Source organism: Saimiri boliviensis, chromosome 11 (genome assembly GCF_048565385.1).
Source record: "Saimiri boliviensis isolate mSaiBol1 chromosome 11, mSaiBol1.pri, whole genome shotgun sequence".
In the NCBI taxonomy this organism is placed as follows: Eukaryota; Metazoa; Chordata; class Mammalia; order Primates; family Cebidae; genus Saimiri; species Saimiri boliviensis.
In genome coordinates, this window is record NC_133459.1 from 34,423,430 (window position 1) to 34,442,623 (window position 19,194).

The following is a 19,194-nucleotide window of genomic DNA, read 5'->3' on the forward strand; positions in this document are numbered from 1 at the left end:
GGTCTCGAACGCCTGGCTTCAAGTGATCCTCCCACTTCAGCCGCTCAAAGTGCTGGGATTACAGGCGTGGGCTACCATGTTCCGCCTCCTGTCTCTTTAGTACCCTTTAATCTGGAACAGTTCATTGCTCTTTTATGGCATTGATATTTCTGAAGAGCACCTGCCACCTGTTTTGTAATCCGACCCTGAATTTAGGTTTGCCTGATGGTTTCCTCTTGGTTCTGGATTCCTCAGGTCCCACGTCATGGACAGGAGTGGTACCTGGGGGTGTCCTCAGGGCTGCATCAGGAGACAGATGTCCATTGCCTCATTGTGATGAAGCTGATTGCTTAAGATGTCCTATAATTGCTTTTTAAAATTCAAGTAATGTGGGGCTTTTTTCTGCTAGACTGTGAGCTTGATGAGGGCAGAAGTCATGTCTGTTCTCTATAGCTTTGCAAGTTAAAACTAAAATTGAACCTACAAATGCATGTGCTGGCTAATGCCTCTCCCTTTATTCAGCCTCACAGCAGCCCTGGGAAGGACTAATTGAGATCTCAGATGAGGAAAAGGAGGCTCAGAAAGGGGCAGGTTCCGTAACAGTGCTATTTTCCCAAACTCTTCCTGCCTGAGCTGTTTTCTCCCTTCTAAGACTCTTCGTTTGGATGGCACCTGGGGAAAACCTCCTGGACACCACCCCCTCCCACCGTCTCCCCACAAAGTAATGGTTTCAATTGAAACAGAAATTCCCGGAAAGAAGGAAAGCAAAGCACAGTAGCTGTCCAGAGCCTAGGGGCTGGGGGAGAGGGGTGGGAGGCCCTATTTGCATTTTTCCCATTAACAAGCTGGAGATGCGCTAGCTTGCCTGGGGAGATCATTTGAGAGGAAAATCTTTGCATATTTTATTTAAAAGCACGCTGCGTTAGGTGGGTAATAATGCAGAGTGTGGCGATTAGGTGAGGCTTGCAGGGGGCAGGGGTGGGGTCCTTTTCTTCCCTCCCTCTATTAACCAACGCCCAAAACTCCCCTCAATTCTGGGAACCAGCCTCCCTAAAGGTACGGCCCTTTGGTCTCAGAGGTAGGTTGAGACTCCAGCCTCAGTAATTCCACTCTTTCTTACTAAGGGAGCGGGAGACGTAGGAGGTGCTACCCTGGGCAGGAAGAATGACAGAAGGAGGTGGGACAATAGAAAAAGGACCAGCGTCCAAAGCTGAGACTTCAACCCTGTAGTTCTGAGTGGTAGGGGTGGCCATATCAGGAAGTGTGGGGAGATGCTACCCCTATAGGTGGCTTTTTTAACATGTGAAAGAGATGTTTTGGTTGTCTCAATAATTGAGTAGGCAGTGCTATCAGTATTTCCTGTCTAGGGGACAGGGATGGTAACTGGGACCTTCCATTGCCCAGGACAGGCTCACTCAGAGAATTATCCAAATGCCAAAGGCACTCCCACTGAGCCAACCCTTCCTGGACAAGTGCAGGTGTGCACACACACACACACGAACACGCACACACACACGCATACATACGCACGCACACACACACACACACGCACAAAACAGACCTTTCCTTTAAGCTCTGCCATTCTGTGTTAGCACAGACAAGAGTCCTGGATGGTCCAATAGTTGAATAAACAGAGTCTTTGCTTCATCACAAGCTGTTGAGTTTGTGCAATTCTTTTATCCTCTCTGAGTCTCTATTTCCCAATTTATAAAATAGATATATCGGCTGGGTGTGGTGGTACATGGCTATAATCCCAGTGCTTTGGAAGGCCCAGGTAGGAGGATTGCTTGAGCCGAGGAGTTTGAGACCAGCCTGGGTAACATGGAGAAACCTCGCCTCTACAAAAAAAAAAAAAAAAAAAAAAAAAAAAAAATTAGCTGGTGTGGTGGGGCATACCTGTGGTCCCAGCTACTCGGGAGGCCTAGGTGGGAGGATCACTTGAAGCCAGGAGATTGGTCCCAGTCTCAGGTGGGAGAATTGCTTGAGCCAAGGAGGTTGAGTCTTCAGGGAGCTGTGATAGTGCCACTGCACTCCAGCCTAGGTGACAGAGTGAGACTCTGTCTCAAAAAATAAATAAATAAATAAATATACAATAAAATAGACATGTCAATGCCTACCTCTCAGAATAACCTCTAGACAACAATGGAATAAGAGAGGGAAAGGGGTTTATAAACTGTAAAACTGGAGCACACCTGGGGGTGTTATTAGAATGGGGAGCAGAGCCTTAGGCTGCCGGTTTAGTAAGGGTCTCCTGAAGGTAGCCGTCCTCTGTGAGAAGTTTACAAGGCCATGGTAACCCTAACCATTCCTGCCTCACTGGGTAAGGGGCTCATATTCACAAGGTCAGCTTCCACAGTTAATGCTGCTTGATCTTGGCTGCAACTTCTCCACTGAAAAACAGGGTGGCACCTACTTTATACCAAAAAACAGAAATGAAATTAACTTGGAAAATGTTAAATATTATGAAGAGGCGAAGTACTAGAAAAACTCCATGAGGTAATTTGTCATTTCCGGATGAACCTGAAGAATCGTCCATTCTCCTCCCGCTGGCTCGGTCCTCTGTGTTAGATGGTTACACATCCACTCTAACTTCTCCATCCCAAAATGCGTATGTGCATGAGCGCACACACAGACTCACAGGCTAGAAGATCTCATTAGTAATTAGGGAGTATCTGAGTGTCTCACATCAAATAAGTTTTATGGCCTGTCGCGGTGGCTTACACCTGGAATCCCAGCATTTTGGGTTGACCAGTCTGGCCAACATGGCAAAACCTCATCTCTACTGAAAATACAAAATTCCATCTCTACTAAAAATACAGAAATTAGCCAGGCGTGCCTGTAATCCCAGCTACTCGAGAATCTGAAGCACGAGAATTGCTTGAACCGGGGAGGCAGAGGTTGCAATGAGCTGAGATTATGCCACTGCATACCAGCCTGGATGATAGGGTGAGATTCTGCCTCAAAACAAAACAAAACAAAACAAAACAAAAAAAGAGGCCGGGCATGGTGGCTCACGCCTGTAATCCAAGCACTTTGGAGGCCAAGGCGGGTGGATCACCTGAGGTCGGGAGTTCAAGACCAGCCTGACCAAAATGGTGAAACCCAGTTTAAAAAAAAAAAAGAAAGAAAGAAAGAAAAGAAAAAGAAAAATAAATAAAATAAAATAATTTTCATTATGGAGGTCAACACAGTGATTGTACCTAAGGCATTCAGGGAGTGGGAGCATTAAGGAAGTCACTTCAGAAGGATCTGCTCCTATCTGAATGAGTATGGGGGTAGGAAAGACTTCAAGGTTAGGGTGGTTTGTGAGTCCTGGAGAGCTGTATAAGGATTTCACACACTCCAGGCACAGGAAGCAGAAAAGGTAGCAGCTTCTAGTTATTCTGGGGGAATGTGGAAACACAGAGTAGTGTATCTGTTCCCCTGAAATGGAACCCACCTAAAGCAACTTCAGTTTACTCACCTGTAAAATAGGACAATGGAGAAATTGCCTCATGGGGTGGTTGCAAGGGTGAAATGGAAGGCTCTGACACATGCTGTCAATTTTTACCTTATGCTGTATCCTTTAGATGCTCCTGTCTCCACCTCATTCCCATCCGCTTCTCCGTTCTCAGTTCCCATTCCCTTCACATCTTCCTCCCATCCCGTCCTAGAGCATTTAGGAATGCTAACAGCAGCTTTTGGGAAATAAAAGAGAGAATCTAGAGGCAGGACCTCCTGTGGAAAATATTGTCAATTTTGTTAACACAAGCAACTTTTACTTTCTTTTAGATTATTAATAATCACAAATAATAAAGATTATCATTTCTGTGTCCTTCATCAAAATTAGTTTCAAAAGAGCACAAAAGGGCCAGGCACAGTGGCTCACACCTGTAATCCCAGCACTTTGGGAGGCCAAGGTAATAGGATCCCTTGAGTCCAGGAGTTCGAGACCAGCCTAGGCAGCAAAGCGAGACTCTCATCTCTCAAAAAAAAAAAAAAAAAAAAAAAAAAAAGAATTAGCTGGGTGTGTGGCACCTGCCTGTAGTTCCAGCTACCAAGGAGACTGAGGCAGGAGGATCACCTGAGCCCAGGGTTCAAGACTGCAGTGAGCTATGATTGCACCAGTGCATTCCAACCTGGGCAACAGAGTGAGACCCTGTCTTAAACAAACAAAATCCAAAAGTGCACAAAAGTTTGATTCATTGTTTAGAACATAAAAGGTCAATTATTGAAAGAAAAATATTTGCTCCTACAAAGACTGAAAAAAAAATCAAGAAAAAATAACAAAAAACAACATATTTGGTAGTAAAATAGTTTGCAATTTACAAAGCAATTTCAAAAGCATTATTTATTTAATACTCATATTGCTTCTGTAAAGTAGATGATACTTGCTTTCATTACCCCCTGCTTTTGTGTGTGTGCGTGCCTGTGACAGAGTCTCTCTCTGTCCTCCAGACATGAGTACAGTGCTGCAATCTCGGTTCTTTGCAATCTCCGTTTCCCGGGTTCAAGTGATTTTCCTGCCTTAGACTCCCAAGTAGCTGGGATTACAGGCCTGCGCCACGACTCCTGACTAATTTTTGTATTTTTAGTAGACACAGGGTTTCACCAAGTTGGCCAGGTTGGTCTCAAACTCCTGACCTCAAGTGATCCGCCCACTTCAGTCTCCCAAAGTGCTGAGATTACAACAGTGAGCCACTGCGCCACGCCACGAAGGCTCTTAAGAAAGGTTTTTGTGGATTTTTGAAAGACCAGACCCTGGGGAAGACTGGGCCAGCGGGGATGCAGGAAGCAGTAGGCACCTTGCAAGCCAAGCTGGGCAACTGACGCCCCTGGAGAGCCTTGGAAAGATCTTAAATTGGAGGAGCGATGGGGCCATATTTGCCTTTCAGAAGCCCACTCTATAGTACCGTGTCCCGTGGTTGGGAGGCAGTCAGACAGGAACCGTTCCAGTTATCCAGATGAGATTCGGCGGTGGCCTGAGCCAAGAGGGCACGAAAGCAGAGGCGCTGGGAGGCAGATGAGACAGGGCTTAGCCCTTTGGCACGGAGTGAGTGAGGTGGGAGGGCCTGAGACTCGCCCCACTCCAGGTGATGAGCAGACTGAGCAGGTGGGGAGAAGACCAGCTCTTCCTACGTGGGAAGCCAGAGGTGCTTGCGGGTGACGTGGGTGGAGCCCTCCCGGTGGCGGGAGGATGTGCTGCAGGTGGGGCAGAAGGCAAAGCTCCTCCTGAAGACAGAGGTTTGGGAGCCCTGAGAGTGAGAACTGAGGCCTCGGGGTGGACGAGATCCCAGGAGTGTGGAGGGAAGCGGTCCCACGACAGCCCAGGGAGGCATCAAGGTCTAGGGAGCGGTTCTCGCCCTGAGCGCTGTCACTGAATGTTGGGGGCCGGTGCTAACTCGCACCGCTCACGTACACACCCACAAACCCAGTCCCGTCACCGGGTTCCCACCCCCACCGCCCTACCCGCTGCAGCCCTCTCCTCGGGGGCCCCTCCCTGCCCTGCAGACCCGGGTTAATCCTCCCCTCCCCGCTTTGTGCGCCCTAGCGCCGGAGGCCAAAGCCCAGGGCGGCGCGGGCACTCCTGGCAGCTGAGGTGGAGGGGCAGGGGCCGCGGGGGAGGAGACACAAAAGGGGGAGGGGCCCGGGCTGCAGCTGCCCCGGACCCGCGGGGACAAAGGGCCTGCTGGCGGGCCGGCCCCAGCCGTTTTCATGCTTGTTGGGATTAGGGGCAGGAAAGGGCGCTCGGGACGGTGCGGATCAACAGTGGGTGCGGGGCGGCGCGTGGGGCGGGCTCGGCCCCGCCCGCCCCCGCTTTGTGCGCAGCCCCCGGCTCGCGCCACTCGAGGCGCCGCGGGGCTCCGGGGAGGCCGCCCCTTTGTCTGCGCCTTTCGGGGACGAGCCCCGCCCGGGGAGCATCGAGCACCAGCTGAGCGCCGCGCTCCCGCCCGCTCCCTCTTCCCCGGCGCGGAGGCCTGGAGCCCCCTCCTGGGGCGAGGTCGCGGTCCCCCGCCACGCCCCGACCCCCTCGGACGGTTCGCATCCCACGGCCCGAGCCCACTTTCATCCCCGGTGAGGGGGCCCTCGGGGGACCCAGCCCTCCCTCGACTGCGACATCTGAGATATTAGTAGGATGCACCCCCCGCCTTTCTCCCGCGCCACCCCCTTCCCCGCCTGCCAGTCTGCACCCGACGAATCTCTTCTCAAATCCACGGGAGATAAATGAGAATGGAGCGATTAGGGAATCGACCGGTTCAGAGCCTGCGGGTCTGGGGGCAGGAGCAGGGCTGGGGAGGAAGGGGGATCGGGGCGAGGATAAGGTTGGGCTGGAGAGGCTCACTGGCCCGGAGAGGAGGTGCAGCCGCATTTCTGGCAGTCTGGTGCCAGGGCTGGGGCGCGGAACCCTCCCCAGGCTGCGGTCAGTCATTTCTGCCAGGGGTGGGGAGGAGGAGGGAGCATGTATGTGGGTCTGTGTCCTCGAGTGCGAATTTGTGTGAATGAGCCATGGTGCATGTGTATGTGTGTGGACGGGTGTGGGGGCTGGTGCCTGAGCGTCTGCAGGTGCCTGGTGGGCGGGCACGTATACCAGTGTGGATTTGAGGTCTGGCTCAGATCCCAGAACATCCCCATCTCAGGCTCCTCTTCTCACCACCTGCATCCTTTAAACTCCTGGGCCTGGGAATTCGGGCCCTTTAGCAATGCTTTTTAATATAGAGTACAACTGCTCCACGAATCTCCTCCTTCTGAGGGCCTTGTTGTCCTCTCCTAGTCAGATAGATAAAAGCAATGAACATTTGTGGACTACTTCCTAGGAGCCAGGCAGGGTCAGGTCTAAGCCCTCAACATCTGTTAACTGACGTAACCCTGTAAAAGAAGTCCACCATTGCTCCCATTCTACAGTTGAGAAAAGTGAGGCACAACTAATATGTGGCGGATCCAAGACACCTGGGTCCATTCTGCACTAGAAATCACTGTCCTCTGTTGTCTGAACGTCTACTGGTTCTCCAGGCTCCTCTTCCTCCAGGAAGCCTTCCTTCACCAGGCCTTTACAGATCTTGCCTCTCTCCTGTTCCTGTCACCTATTCATGCTGTGAGTAGGAGCAAACCTACTACACGGGGTTTTGGGTGAGGCTTGAAGGCAGTAAGAGGCAGGTAGACAGCTCACAGGCTGCCACCAGGGGGCATTCAGTCTCCTTAGAGATAGCCATTATACAGAGCCCTAACAAGCCAGACCCCCCGACTGTGGAGCCCGTCTATGATATTCTGGAGCCTTCTTCTGCAGTGCCCTAACGCTTTACTCTTTGTCAGTTCCAAGTTCATTTCCTGCCTTCCTGCACTCAGGCTTTCACCCCATTCGCTCTGATCATACGTGATGGGGCTGACCTAGTTGGTGTCCCAGTGGACCCAGCCTCACAGGCTTCTCTGCTAATCCCTTCCATGCTTTCAGTCCTGTGCCTGCAGCCCACTGAGGCCTCTGCTGTGGGCTCTGCCCGTGCTGGTCTCTGGGTCTCTGTTCCAATCTCATCCCCATGTCTCCTACTAAGCAAGACTCCTCATGTAGCACCCAAAACCTGGATTAGACTTCCTTGCTCCTGGTCATGGGATTTTATTCTGGTGACAAGAGGTCAAGGGGTGGAGGTGGCTGACTGGCCAAATCCCTACCAAGTGCATGAGCCCTTCCCACTCTCCTCCCTATCCCAGGAACTAAGGAATCCCCATCCCAATGACTTTAAGACAACCCCCATGTATAGAAGTCCCTGGCTGAAAACTAGACAGCCAGTTCTGCATTCCCCTCTCCTAGGTTCAGAGTGGCTTGTGCATTAGGCTTTTGGGTTTTTTGTCGGGAGGGCGCTGAGAAGGGTCTTGCTCTCTCACTCAGGCTTCATTGCAGTGGTGGGATCATAGCTCGCTGCAGCTTCAAATTCCTGGGCTGAAGTGATCCTCCTGCCTCAGGCTCCCGAGTGGCTAGGACTATAGGTGTGTGCCACCATGACCGACTAATTTTTTTTCCCTTTTCTTTAGGGATGGTGTCTCAAACTCTTGGCTCAAGCTATCCTCCTGCCTCAGCCTCCCAAAATGTTGGGATTACAGGCATGAGCCACTGTGCCCAGACTGTATTAGGCTTTTGGATGCAAGTCTCATCTACCTGTGCACGCCACAGCTGCTCAAAGAGAGGGGCAGGCTCCTTGGGGCCTCATGCAGGGGAGGCACACAATCTTCTTAATGCATACAGAGCACTTTCATGTCTATTTTCTCATTCAGCCCTTACAGATGCCACAGGTAAGGAAACTAAGTCTAAAGAGTGTAGCCCAGAGCGGGGTGCGGTAGCTCATGCCTGTAATCCCAGCACTTTGGGAGACCTAGGTGGGCAGATCATGAGGTCAGGAGTTCAAGACTAGCCTGGCCAATATGGTGAAACCCTGTCTCTACTAAAAATACAAAAATAAGCCTGGTATGGTGGCGCATGCCTGTAATCCCAGCTACTCAGGAGGCTGAGGCAGGAGAATCACTTGAACCTGGGAGGTGGAAGTTGTGGTAAGCCAAGATGGTGCCATTGCACTCCAGCCTGGGTGACAGAGCAAGACTCCGTCTCAAAAAAAGAGAGAGTGTAGCCCAGGTCTGCCCAAAGGAGGTATTGCAGTTGCCTCAGCACTTCTCATGATCAGGCCTCATGGCCAGTGGACCTGATGAAGAACGACTTTTTTTTTTTTTTTTTTTTAAGATAAGAGTCTTGCTCTGTTGCCCAGGCTGGAGTGCAGTGGTGCCATCTCAGCTCACTGCAACCTCCGCCTCCTGGGTTCAAGCGATTCTCCTGCCTCAGCCTCCCGAGAGGGAGGGACTGGGACTGCAGGCATGTGCCACCACACCCAGTTAATTTTTTTGTATTTTTAGTAGAGACAGGTTTTCACCATGTGTTAGCCAGGATGGTCTCTATCTCCTGACCTCATGATCCGCCTGCCTAGGCCTCCCAAAGTGCTGGGATTACAGGTGTGAGCTACCATGCCTGGCCAAGGAGAACCACAATTCTTGGCTGAACCAATTCAGCCACTGGAGTCCTGCCTTCGTTTCCCTGCCCCAAACTCTGCCATCCTGGCTGTGGCACTATTCTTGCCAATCTCCTTCCCAAACCTATCATCCTGCAGGGGCTAGGCCTGTCCCTGACCCTCAGTGACTGGCAGGGGTCCTATAAACATACAATTCACCACACATCCCCTTAGTCTCACCTTCATCTTTTTCTCAGCTCAGAGAGATCTTTTATGGAAAGGAATTTAGGCAGCTTTCTTTTTTTTTTCTTTTTTTTTTGAGACAGAGTCTCACTCTATCGCCCAGGCTGGAGTGTGGTGGCGCGATCTTGGCTCACTGCAACCTCTGCCTCCCGGGTTTAGGCAATTCTCTGCCTCAGCCTCCTGAGTAGCTGGGATTACAGGCATGTGCCACCATGCCCTGCTAATTTTTTGTATTTTTAGTAGAGATGGGAGTTTCAGCATCTTGGCCAGGCTGGTCTTGAACTCCTGATCTTGTGATCCACCTGCCTCAGCCTCCCAAAGTGCTGGGATTACAGGCATGAGCCACAGCTTTATTTTTTAAAGGCCCCCTCACCCTTTAAAGATGACTTTCAAATTTTAGATTTAGTCAGGCATCGTGGCTCACACCTGTAATCCCAGCATGTTGGGAGGCTGAGGCAGATCACTCGAGGCCAGGAGTTTAAGATTAGCCCGGCCAACATGGTGAAACCTCATCTCTACTATAAATATAAAAAAAATTGCCAGGCACGGTAGTGCACACCTGTAATCCCAGCTACTTGGGAGGCTGAGGCACAAGAATTGCTTGAACCCAGGAGGCTGAGGTTGCAGTGAGCCAAGATTATACCACTGCACTCCAGCACAGGCAACAGAGCCAGATCCTGTTTCAAAAAAAATTGTATTAGATTAAAATTTCTTAAGAAAAAATGTTTTTCTTTTTTTTTTTTTTTTTTTTTTTTTGAGACGGAGTTTCGCTCTTGTTACCCAGGCTGGAGTGCAATGGCGCGATCTCGGCTCACCGCAACCTCCACCTCCTGGGTTCAGGCAATTCTCCTGCCTCAGCCTCCTGAGTAGCTGGGATTACAGGCACATGCCACCATGCCCAGCTAATTTTTTGTATCTTTAGTAGAGACGGGGTTTCACCATGTTGACCAGGATGGTCTCGATCTCTTGACCTCGTGATCCACCCGCCTCGGCCTCCCAAAGTGCTGGGATTACAGGCTTGAGCCACCGCGCCCGGCAAGAAAAAATGTTTTTCTATGAAAAAGTTGTGTGTACCATAAAAGCATGATTTATAATCATAATTCTCATTAATGTAATTTACTATGTGCCAGGTGCAGTTTTAAGTCTTCTATATATTACACATTTATTTAATTCTTGCAGAAACCCTGCAAAGTAGTTATTAATATTGTTCCCATTTTAAGATGAGGAAACTAAAGCACAGGAAATTTCATTGACTTGCCCAAGGTCACGGAAACAAAACAATCGGGACAAGGTCCAAATCCAGGGTGTCTGGCTTCAGGGTCTCTGTCCTTCACCAGGGGTTGTGCTCAGAAGAGCCCTCACCCATTTAGAAAAGGGGCTACTGGCCAGCTCGGTGGCTCATGTCTGTAATTCCAGCACTTTGAGGCTGAGGTGGGCAGATTGCCTGAGCTCAGGAGTTAGAGACCAACCTGGGCAACACGGCGAAAACCCATCTCTACTAAAAATACAAAAAATTAGTCAAGGGTGGTGATGGACGCCTGTAGTCCCAGCTACTCGGGAGGCTGAGGCAGGAGAATCAGTTGAACCCGGGAGGTAGAGGTCGCAATGAGCCAAGATCACACCACTGCACTCTAGCCTGGGTGACGGAGTGAGATTCTGTCTCCAAAAATATAAAATTTAAAAAAAGGAAAAGAAAGAAAAAGGACTCCACTCCTTATAAAAATTCACCCTCTTATGCTCTGAAGGCTTGACAGACGTCTCATTGTCAGAAATCGCCATTCAAATTTAGCCTTAGCCCTTTGCCGGAACATCTCTTAGTAAGTGGAATTTTTTTTTTTTTTTTTTTTTTGAGACGGAGTTTCGCTCTTGTTACCCAGGCTGGAGTGCAATGGCGCGATCTCGGCTCACCGCAACCTCCGCCTCCTGGGTTCAGGCAATTCTCCTGCCTCAGCCTCCTGAGTAGCTGGGATTACAGGCACGTACCACCATGCCCAGCTAATTTTTTGTATTTTTAGTAGAGACGGGGTTTCACCTTGTTGACCAAGATGGTCTCGATCTCTTGACCTTGTGATCCACCTGCCTCGGCCTCCCAAAGTGCTAGGATTACAGGCTTGAGCCACCGCGCCCGGCTGGAATTTGTTAAAATTGGTTCAATACTATTTAAGTGTCAAGTATGGAGATGACAAGAATTATTAACTGTTTCAGTGACATGTATACTTTGTGAGGTTTAAAATAAATATGTTGGCCAGGTGCAGTGGCTCACACCTGTAATCCCAGAACTTTGGGAGGCTCAGGTGGGAGGACGGCTTGAAGCCAGGAGTTTGAGACCAACCTGGGCAATATAGCGAGAAGCCATCACTACGAAAAAACCTTAAGAATTAGCTGGGTGTGGTAGTGCATGCCTGTTGTCTCAGCTACTCAGAGGCAGAGGTGGGAGTATCACTTGAGCCCAGGAGTTCAAGGCTACAGTGAGCTATGATCACACCACTACGCTCTAGCTTGGGCAACAGAGCGAGGCCCTGTCTCCAAAAATAATAAATCAAATAAAAAGAAAATACAAGCTGGGTGCGGTGGCTCACGCCTGTAATAATCCCCGTACTTCAGGAGGTCGGGCAGGTGGATCACAAGGTCAGGCATTCAAGACCAGCCTGGCCAATATGGTGAAACTCCATCTCTACTAAAAATACAAAAAATAGCCAGGTGCGGTGGGGCATACACCTGTAATCCCAGCTACTCAGGAGGCCGAGGCAGGAGAATCTCTTGAACCTGGGAGGCGAAGGCTGCAGTAAGCTGAGATCGCGCCACCATAGTCCAGCCTGGGTGACAGAGCAAGGCTCTGTTTAAAAAAAAAAAAAAAAAAATGCAGTATTTCGGATTTGTGAATTTTGATGTCCCTGGGGGTCCTGGAACCAATCCCCTCAGATACCAAAGATGACTATATATTATAACTACATGTGTGTCGAAACACATCTAAGGACCTGAACTCAGTCTTTCATAGTCAGAGTGCCCCTTCAGGGAAGTGATGATGCCAGAGTACAGTTTTTTGCTTTGTTTTTTGAGATGGAGTTTCACTCTTGTTGCCCAGGCTGGAGTGCAGTGGCGCAATCTCTGCTCATGGCAACCTCCACCTCCTGGGTTCAAGTGCTTCTCCTGTCTCAGCCTACTGAGTAGCTGGGATTACAGGTGCCCGCCAGCACACCTGGCTAATTTTTGTATTTTTAGTAGAGATGGGGTTTCACCATGTTGGCCAGGCTGGTCTTGAACTCCCAACCTCAGGTGATCCACCTGTCTGAGCCTCCAAAAGTGCTGGGACTACACTGTGCACGGCCCAGGGTACAGTTGAGTATGTGAAAGTGTGTATGGTATGTGTCCCTCACAATTCACTTAGGCCCAAAGGTGACACGGGACAAGGACAATCCTAACGGGGCCCTCAGGATAGAGGCCGTCTCCCCTGTCACACTGGGAGGCCCCCGAGAGACTTCCCCACCCCATTGGGTCATCAGGCATAGCAGTCTACATTCTCCAGTGTCTTCCCCCAAAACCATCCCCCAGCTCCCCATCCAGGACCATACTGAAAAGGGGAGTTCAGATGGTGTGCAAAAGAGACCACCAGACAACAGGTCGAAGAAAAACACATACTCAAGAAATTTAATTCTCTGCCCAGTTTATTCATTCTGGGTTGGTCCAAAGGCTGGGTTTACACACTCAATATGCAACAGCTACAGACAAAAAGTCTTCAGGGCCCACCCCTCACCCCTGCTCCCTGGACCTTTCACCCACCCACCTATCGGGGACAAAACTCTTTAGAGATAGACAGGAAGAGCTCTCCCACTTTGCTGACAGGGAGACTAAGGGCCAGAGGCTGCATCAGTGACTTCCAGGCCACTGTTCACTCGTCAGTGTCCCCTCTTCATACCACTGCTCACCCACCAGGATCCTGCATTCTCTTGGCTCCCAGGAACAAAGCAGAGAGCTTAGCCACCTTACGCGTTGATTCTAAGACTCACCCACTCTGTAACTCACGGAGCCTGCCAATCCCTGTTTGAAGGGCCATGCAGTGAAAGACGGGGTTAAAACTCAGCGTCCTAAGCATTTCCAGAGGTTTACGTTGACACTGTCCCCTTCCTGTCCCAGAAAGCCAACCTCTGGCTCATCTTGACAGTCCGACTTCAGAGAAATGGACCAAACCAATTCGACATCCAATGCTGCTAAAGCCAGAGAGTCACAGCAACGCAGAGGCACAGACAGGGAAGTGATATTTTCCTCATCAGCCTTGGAACATCCTGTCTGTTACTTGCAAACTTATACATTGCTTTTCATCAGAAGCTTAAATCAACAGGGTTTGCCACAGCTCCTTTCCCAATGGAGAAATGGTTTATTTGGGAACTAGTATTTTAGAATTCCCATTCTCCTGTTCTTCACTGGGTTCCATTATTAACATCTCCCCTGTCCCCATCTCCCAGGTGCCCAAAGGCAGAGTTCAAGAGGGACAGTCCCCTGTGTCCTTCTCTGTCCCCAGTGCCACCATCATCTCCATCACTACTCCCAGTTCCCCTTCCTGACACCGGTTCTCCATCCACTGCCTGACAAAATTGCAGCCAAAATGCCATGGCAGGCCAGAGCAGCCACTAAACCTCCTACAGCAAAGCTAACTTCAGGGACAACAGCCGTAGCTCAGCAAGTCTGGGTTTAGTGAGGGAAAAGGAGAGGAGAGGTGGCCTGTAAATCCCAGGAGAACGATCAGCCGCAACCCTCAGATAAACGACAGCATGCTAGCCCTCTGTCTAGTGAATCCAGTGGAGAAGAAAGGCTGGGGTAGGCCACGAGGGACACAGTGTGGTCGACACTCCACAGGTACTGCTGGATATACATTTGCACACACCTGCTCATGAGTCTGCCTGCAAAACACACATGCTTCTTATACCTCCCACGCCTGCGCCCACACCCATGCACCCCTGCACACATGAGAGCTCCCTCCCATGCACCCAACACAAGCCTGCACACTCAAACTCACTCACATACACACACATATTCTGCACATACATCCTCACTCATGTGCACATACACACACTGCTGGGTACCTGTCTACACACGCATATACAGATTTCCTCATTCTTCTTACATACTACACATACATATGTTCACTCTTACACACTTACATGTAGGTCTGCAGATAAGTTAGCTTGTGTGTACACATGTGCACACAGCACTTAAGCTCATTTATACATGCTTATTCACACATGCCTACACACACTTGCCTACATGTTAGCACGTTCACACTCATGCCTACCTGCAATCATGCCAGCAAATAATTATGTACTTACTAGGGCACCACCTCACACGTCTGCAAATATACACACATACCCTTGCACACTTGTGGAGGCACACCCTTAGCCCTGGTCCTGGGGCCTGGATGGTGCTGCCCTCTGCTGGAGACAGCGAATAAGCTCCTTCCGGTTGTCTAGGATGGTGTCGAAGCTCTCCTGCAGTCGGGCCTGCTGATCAATCAACTGATGCTGCAGGCCCCGGATCCACTGCAGCAGTGCCAGGCGACGGTACATCACCAAGTGCACGTGGTGCTTTTCCTTCTCCTGCTCTTTGTAGCGCTCCTGAGCTTGCAAGTGCTGCACAGCCTGGGCCACTGAGGGCAGAAGGGGATCAGGAGGGCCAGGGCCTCTCAGAGTCCCACAGGCAGGCTCAGGACTGCTGCTAGGGCTGTCGATGCTCAGGGAACTGCTGGCATAGCCGTTGTCCTCCAGAGGGGAGCAGACTGTGCCAGCACCACCCATCTTCTCAGGCTCAGCCCCGGGAATCTCTGCCCCCTCTGGGGGGCTGCGCACCCCTTCCTCAGGGGACCCAGGGGCCCGGAAGGCCTGGTTGTCAGAGGTCGACTCAGAGGAGCTTCTCATCAGGATCGGTTCCGCTCTGCCTGGCATCCCATGCCAATTCTCATTAGCATCCTTGGCACTTGCCATGAAGTTGGAGTTGCTGTCTTGTTGGAGCTCGGGCTGACATACTCCAGGAGGTGGATCCTCCAGGAATTGCCCCGCTTCAGCTAGCCCTGGCTGGATAGCGAACATCTGGTCTGTAAAAGGAAAGCAGGAGACTGAGTCACAGTAGGACAGGGTGGAGTGCCTGAAGTCAGGGCAACTTAGCTGCAGGGACGAGGCTGAGAGCAAGAGCCCGGCCACTCCCTGTCAAGCCCTTTCTTGCCTCTGGTAGCACTTCCCTTCATGGTTTTCATCCTCCCTGTTCATCCATCTACCTGTTCATTCTCTGCCTCCTGCAGAGGGCTTTTCCTCAGCCCTCAGAGCCAGGCTGTCTTCTCATTTTGTGTATTTCTCTCCAGATGACCTCATTCTCTGCTGTGGCTTCAAGGATCATCATATGCTGGTGACTCTCAGATCTGTCTTCGGCTCAGATCTAACTGCTATCCAACCCTGCAACCAACCATAAGCTCCTCAAATTCTTTTTAACCAGTCTGAGTGTGGTGGCTCACCTGAGGTCAAGAGTTCAAGACCAGCCTGGCCAACATGGCAAAACCCCATTTCTACCTAAATTAGCCAGGCGTGGTGGCAGTGTGCCTGTAATCCCAGCCACTTGGGAGGCTGAGGCAGGAGAATCACTCGAACCCAGGAGGCACAGACTGCAGTGAGCTGAGATTGTGCCACTGCTCTCCAGCCTGCGTGAGAGCAAGACTCCGTCCCCCACCTCCCCCCCCCAAAATTCCACATAACCAAACAAACTCTCCTTCTTCAGTATCCTCAGCAAAATGGCTCTGCCCTCCATCCAGAAGGCTGAGAGCATCCGGGTTCCTCACTCTCCTTCCTTCTCCCATCTCATTGATAACCACATTCTGACCATTCTTCCTCTTCCAGGCCATTTCTGACTTGGATTATTGCCACAGCGTTTCCACTGATCTCTCTGCCTCCAGTTAAAAATGCAAATTTGACTTGTCACCGCTCCAAGTGCCCTCTCTGAACTCCTGCTAAACCCCTACGTGGCCTACAAGGCCCTGTTTGATCTGGCCCCTGCTCGCCCCTCCATACCTGCCTCTTGCCACTCTGCCCCTCCCATCATAGCAAACCACCCAGAGATCTCAAAACACAGCATTGTTCTTCTTATGCTATTCCTCTGGCCTTCAATATCCTCTCCCCTCAAAGCTCCTCCCTTCACCCAGCAAATTCCTTTTTTGTACTTCAAAACTCAGCTGTAATATCCCCATGTCTCCATGTCCCCATGTCTATGAAGCTGTCTTGATACTGCCTATTACATAAACAAGCATGGTTACTTAAGCCTTCCTCTGGGTCCCCATTGCCCTGGGTACACACTGTCTCATCCAGCTTTGTGTCTGTCCCTGGCATACATGATGGACGATCAGCGAATGTCTATTCAACTGGCATTTTTGGTTTGTTGAATGATCTTGTAATAGCAGTTCGTATTCTGGTTTGGACCTCCTCTGTATATCCTCCATTATATTCCCCAGAGCCAGCACAGAGCTCCGAACCAGGCTATCTGCATATAGGCACTTGCTGAGTGAAGGAATGGGAGAAGGGACTGCAGTGAATTTCCATACTCAGTAAGCTACTGCCAACTCCCCAGGGGTGGAAGAGCTGGGTTGTGGAAGAGCAGGGTTCGGTTCCCTCTCTGCTCCAAGGAGCCCGGCCTCTTCCAGTGACAAGCTTTTCTTCTGAGCCTGCCCCCTTCCCTCCCAATGCCCCTGGAACAAGGCCACTATCTTGTGTCCCTGTCCCTAGCTTGTGCGACCCTGATGCCCTGGAGGGAAGGCATGCCACACCACTCTTCTCTCCCGGGTAACCGGCTTCTAATCAAAATTAGGGTTTGAATTGATAAAGGGATTCTACTGACCAAACAGCACTGGGATTAGAACAATTGACGAGCATGAAGGGGAAGGATACTGTAAATGGAGCCGGTACTGGGAGGCGCTCCATTAAGTAGCAGGGACCCTCCCCACCCCCAGCAATGGGCAGAAGTCCTAGGGAGAAGGGTGTGGGAACAGTTCCTTTGTTATCACCCTCTAAGGAAGGCTTGTGGAAAGATGCCTAGAGATCTCCCCTGGCCCTAATGCTTTCTTTTTTCCTATACTTGGATAAAAGCCGGGATGGAGTGGAGGCGGCGCTAGGGATCACAAGGTTCTTACAGATAGAAAAAGGGGAACCTCGACACCCCAGGACTAGGTCTCCCCCCAGATTGGAGGCATCCTCCTTTCCTGGCCTTGCGGAAGTGGGCGACCGTCCCAGGAGACAGAGCCCAACCTTCCCTAGTCTCCGCGAAGAGGCAGCTGTGACTCCCCGCTTCCCGCGGCTGGGCCCCAAGCTCTCCCCCTCCGGCCCCAGACTCGGACTCACGGCCTAGAGGCGCCGGCTCCGGCGCGTCTGGCTCTGGCTCCACCTGGCCCCGGTGATGTCCAGTCCCTGGGCTGGGGGTTCCTCGGCCTGGGCGTCTCCGCGGTCCAGGCGTGGGTGCGGGGCTCCCGGGCAGCGCGCCCACCCCCAGGCGGGGACTGCAGAGTCGGGCGGCGTCTGCGCGGCGGGGCGGGGCGGGGCGGCCGGGCTCACGTGGGCCGGTTCGGTTTTCCGCGGAGCCGCGCGCCGGAACCGCCTCGCCCCTGCGCGGGGCCGCCTTGACCCAGGCCTTCCAGGTCCGGTGCTCGCTCCTATTGGCATTCGCTGGGCCCTTTCGATCAGTTCGCCTCACTGCAGACAGCGTGACATTTTCAGGTGGAATCTGATTAGTCACCACCTTCCGGCCTTAGACCCCTCAGCGGCTTCCCCACTGCTGGGACGTCCCCTAATGCAGCAGCCGCGGGGCTCTGCGCTTCCTGCGGCCTCTCCCGCTTCGTCCTCTGCGGTCCCTCTCCGAAGCTACCCTCCAGCACGCCCCTTTCCGCTCTTCCCCCTCTCCACTTACTCCTTTTTCAGATCTCTTCTCAGAGAAATCTCTGACTCCCTAGACCACATTCGTTCCCCCTTTTATGTCAGGGCACGTTCTTTTCCTTCAGAGCATTGATCACAATTTGGAATTATATATTCTTTTTTGTGCTTATTTGACTAAAGTCGCTTAGTGAAAACTATGTTTTAAGAGAAGACAAAAGAGGCCGAGCACGGTGGCTCACACCTGGAATCCCAGCACTTTGGAAGGCCGAGGCGGGCGGATCACTTGAACTCAGCCTGGCCAACATGGTGAAGCCCCGTCTCTACTAAAAATACAGAAACTAACTGGGCATGGTGGTGGGCGCCTGTAATCCCAGCTACTCAGGAGGCTGAGGCAGGAGAATCGCTTGAACCTGAGAGGTGAGGGTTGCAATGAGCCAAGATTGCACTACTGCACTCCAGTCTGGGAGACAGAGTGAGACGCCGTCTCAAAAAAAAAAAAAAAAAGAGAGAGAGAGAGAGAGAAAGAAAGATCCGGCCTAGGACAGGACCCAGGGCTGATGTCCTGTACGCGGGACGGGCGCTCTCCACAGGACACAGAGCCCATCCATGACACGTGGACAGTGGGCACCTGTGCTTTTGCCCAGGTAAGGAGGAACAGCGTGATAAGAAAGGGTCCTGGGTTCCAAACTCCAGTAGATTCTTCTCAGAGGCCCACTCTACTGAAGCTTGACCCCGCTCACTCTTTTGCATCCTGGGGAAATTTGAAGTTGGAGACTCTTGTTTGCAATTAAAGAGAACAGAGTAGAGTAATTGCTGACCCTAATATATGAGGTATCCCCTTCTAGTTTCAACTTGATTCCAAGTCACCATTCTGCAACCTAGAGACTAATTGACAAATTAAATCACACCAAGAAATCCTATATGCAAAAACAGGGGAAATGGAAAAGAAATTTTTATGATTATGATGACTATTTTAAGAGGGAAAAAGAAATAAGAAGGAGAAGGCAGAAGTAATTCAGATTTTGCACACTCCTCCAGCTAAGAAAATACAAGTGGAGACCTCAGCTCCATTTCTATATCAGATCCTGTGACCTAAGCCTTCTCCCTTC

General features: G+C 51.1%; 1 protein-coding gene across 3 annotated transcripts; it reads right to left on the reverse strand.

Moving 5' to 3' along the window:
- Nucleotides 1-12,835: 12,835 nt before the first annotated feature.
- Nucleotides 12,836-17,758, reverse strand: C11H1orf216 (chromosome 11 C1orf216 homolog). 3 transcript variants are annotated; one of them, XM_074380510.1, is made up of 3 exons: nt 17,558-17,758; nt 14,553-15,273; nt 12,836-14,086 (listed from the first exon to the last, which is right to left on the reverse strand). In XM_074380510.1, exon 2 carries the CDS (start codon nt 15,266-15,268, stop codon nt 14,579-14,581), a length of 690 nt encoding a protein of 229 aa, XP_074236611.1. In that variant the 5' UTR covers nt 15,269-15,273; nt 17,558-17,758; the 3' UTR covers nt 12,836-14,086; nt 14,553-14,578. The 3 variants fall into 3 exon arrangements, with proteins under 3 accessions (XP_074236611.1, XP_074236610.1, XP_003937564.1); XM_074380509.1 differs by adding an exon at nt 15,454-15,628 and having other exon boundaries at nt 12,836-15,273; XM_003937515.4 differs by having other exon boundaries at nt 12,836-15,273.
- Between the last annotated feature and the right edge of the window lie 1,436 nt (nt 17,759-19,194).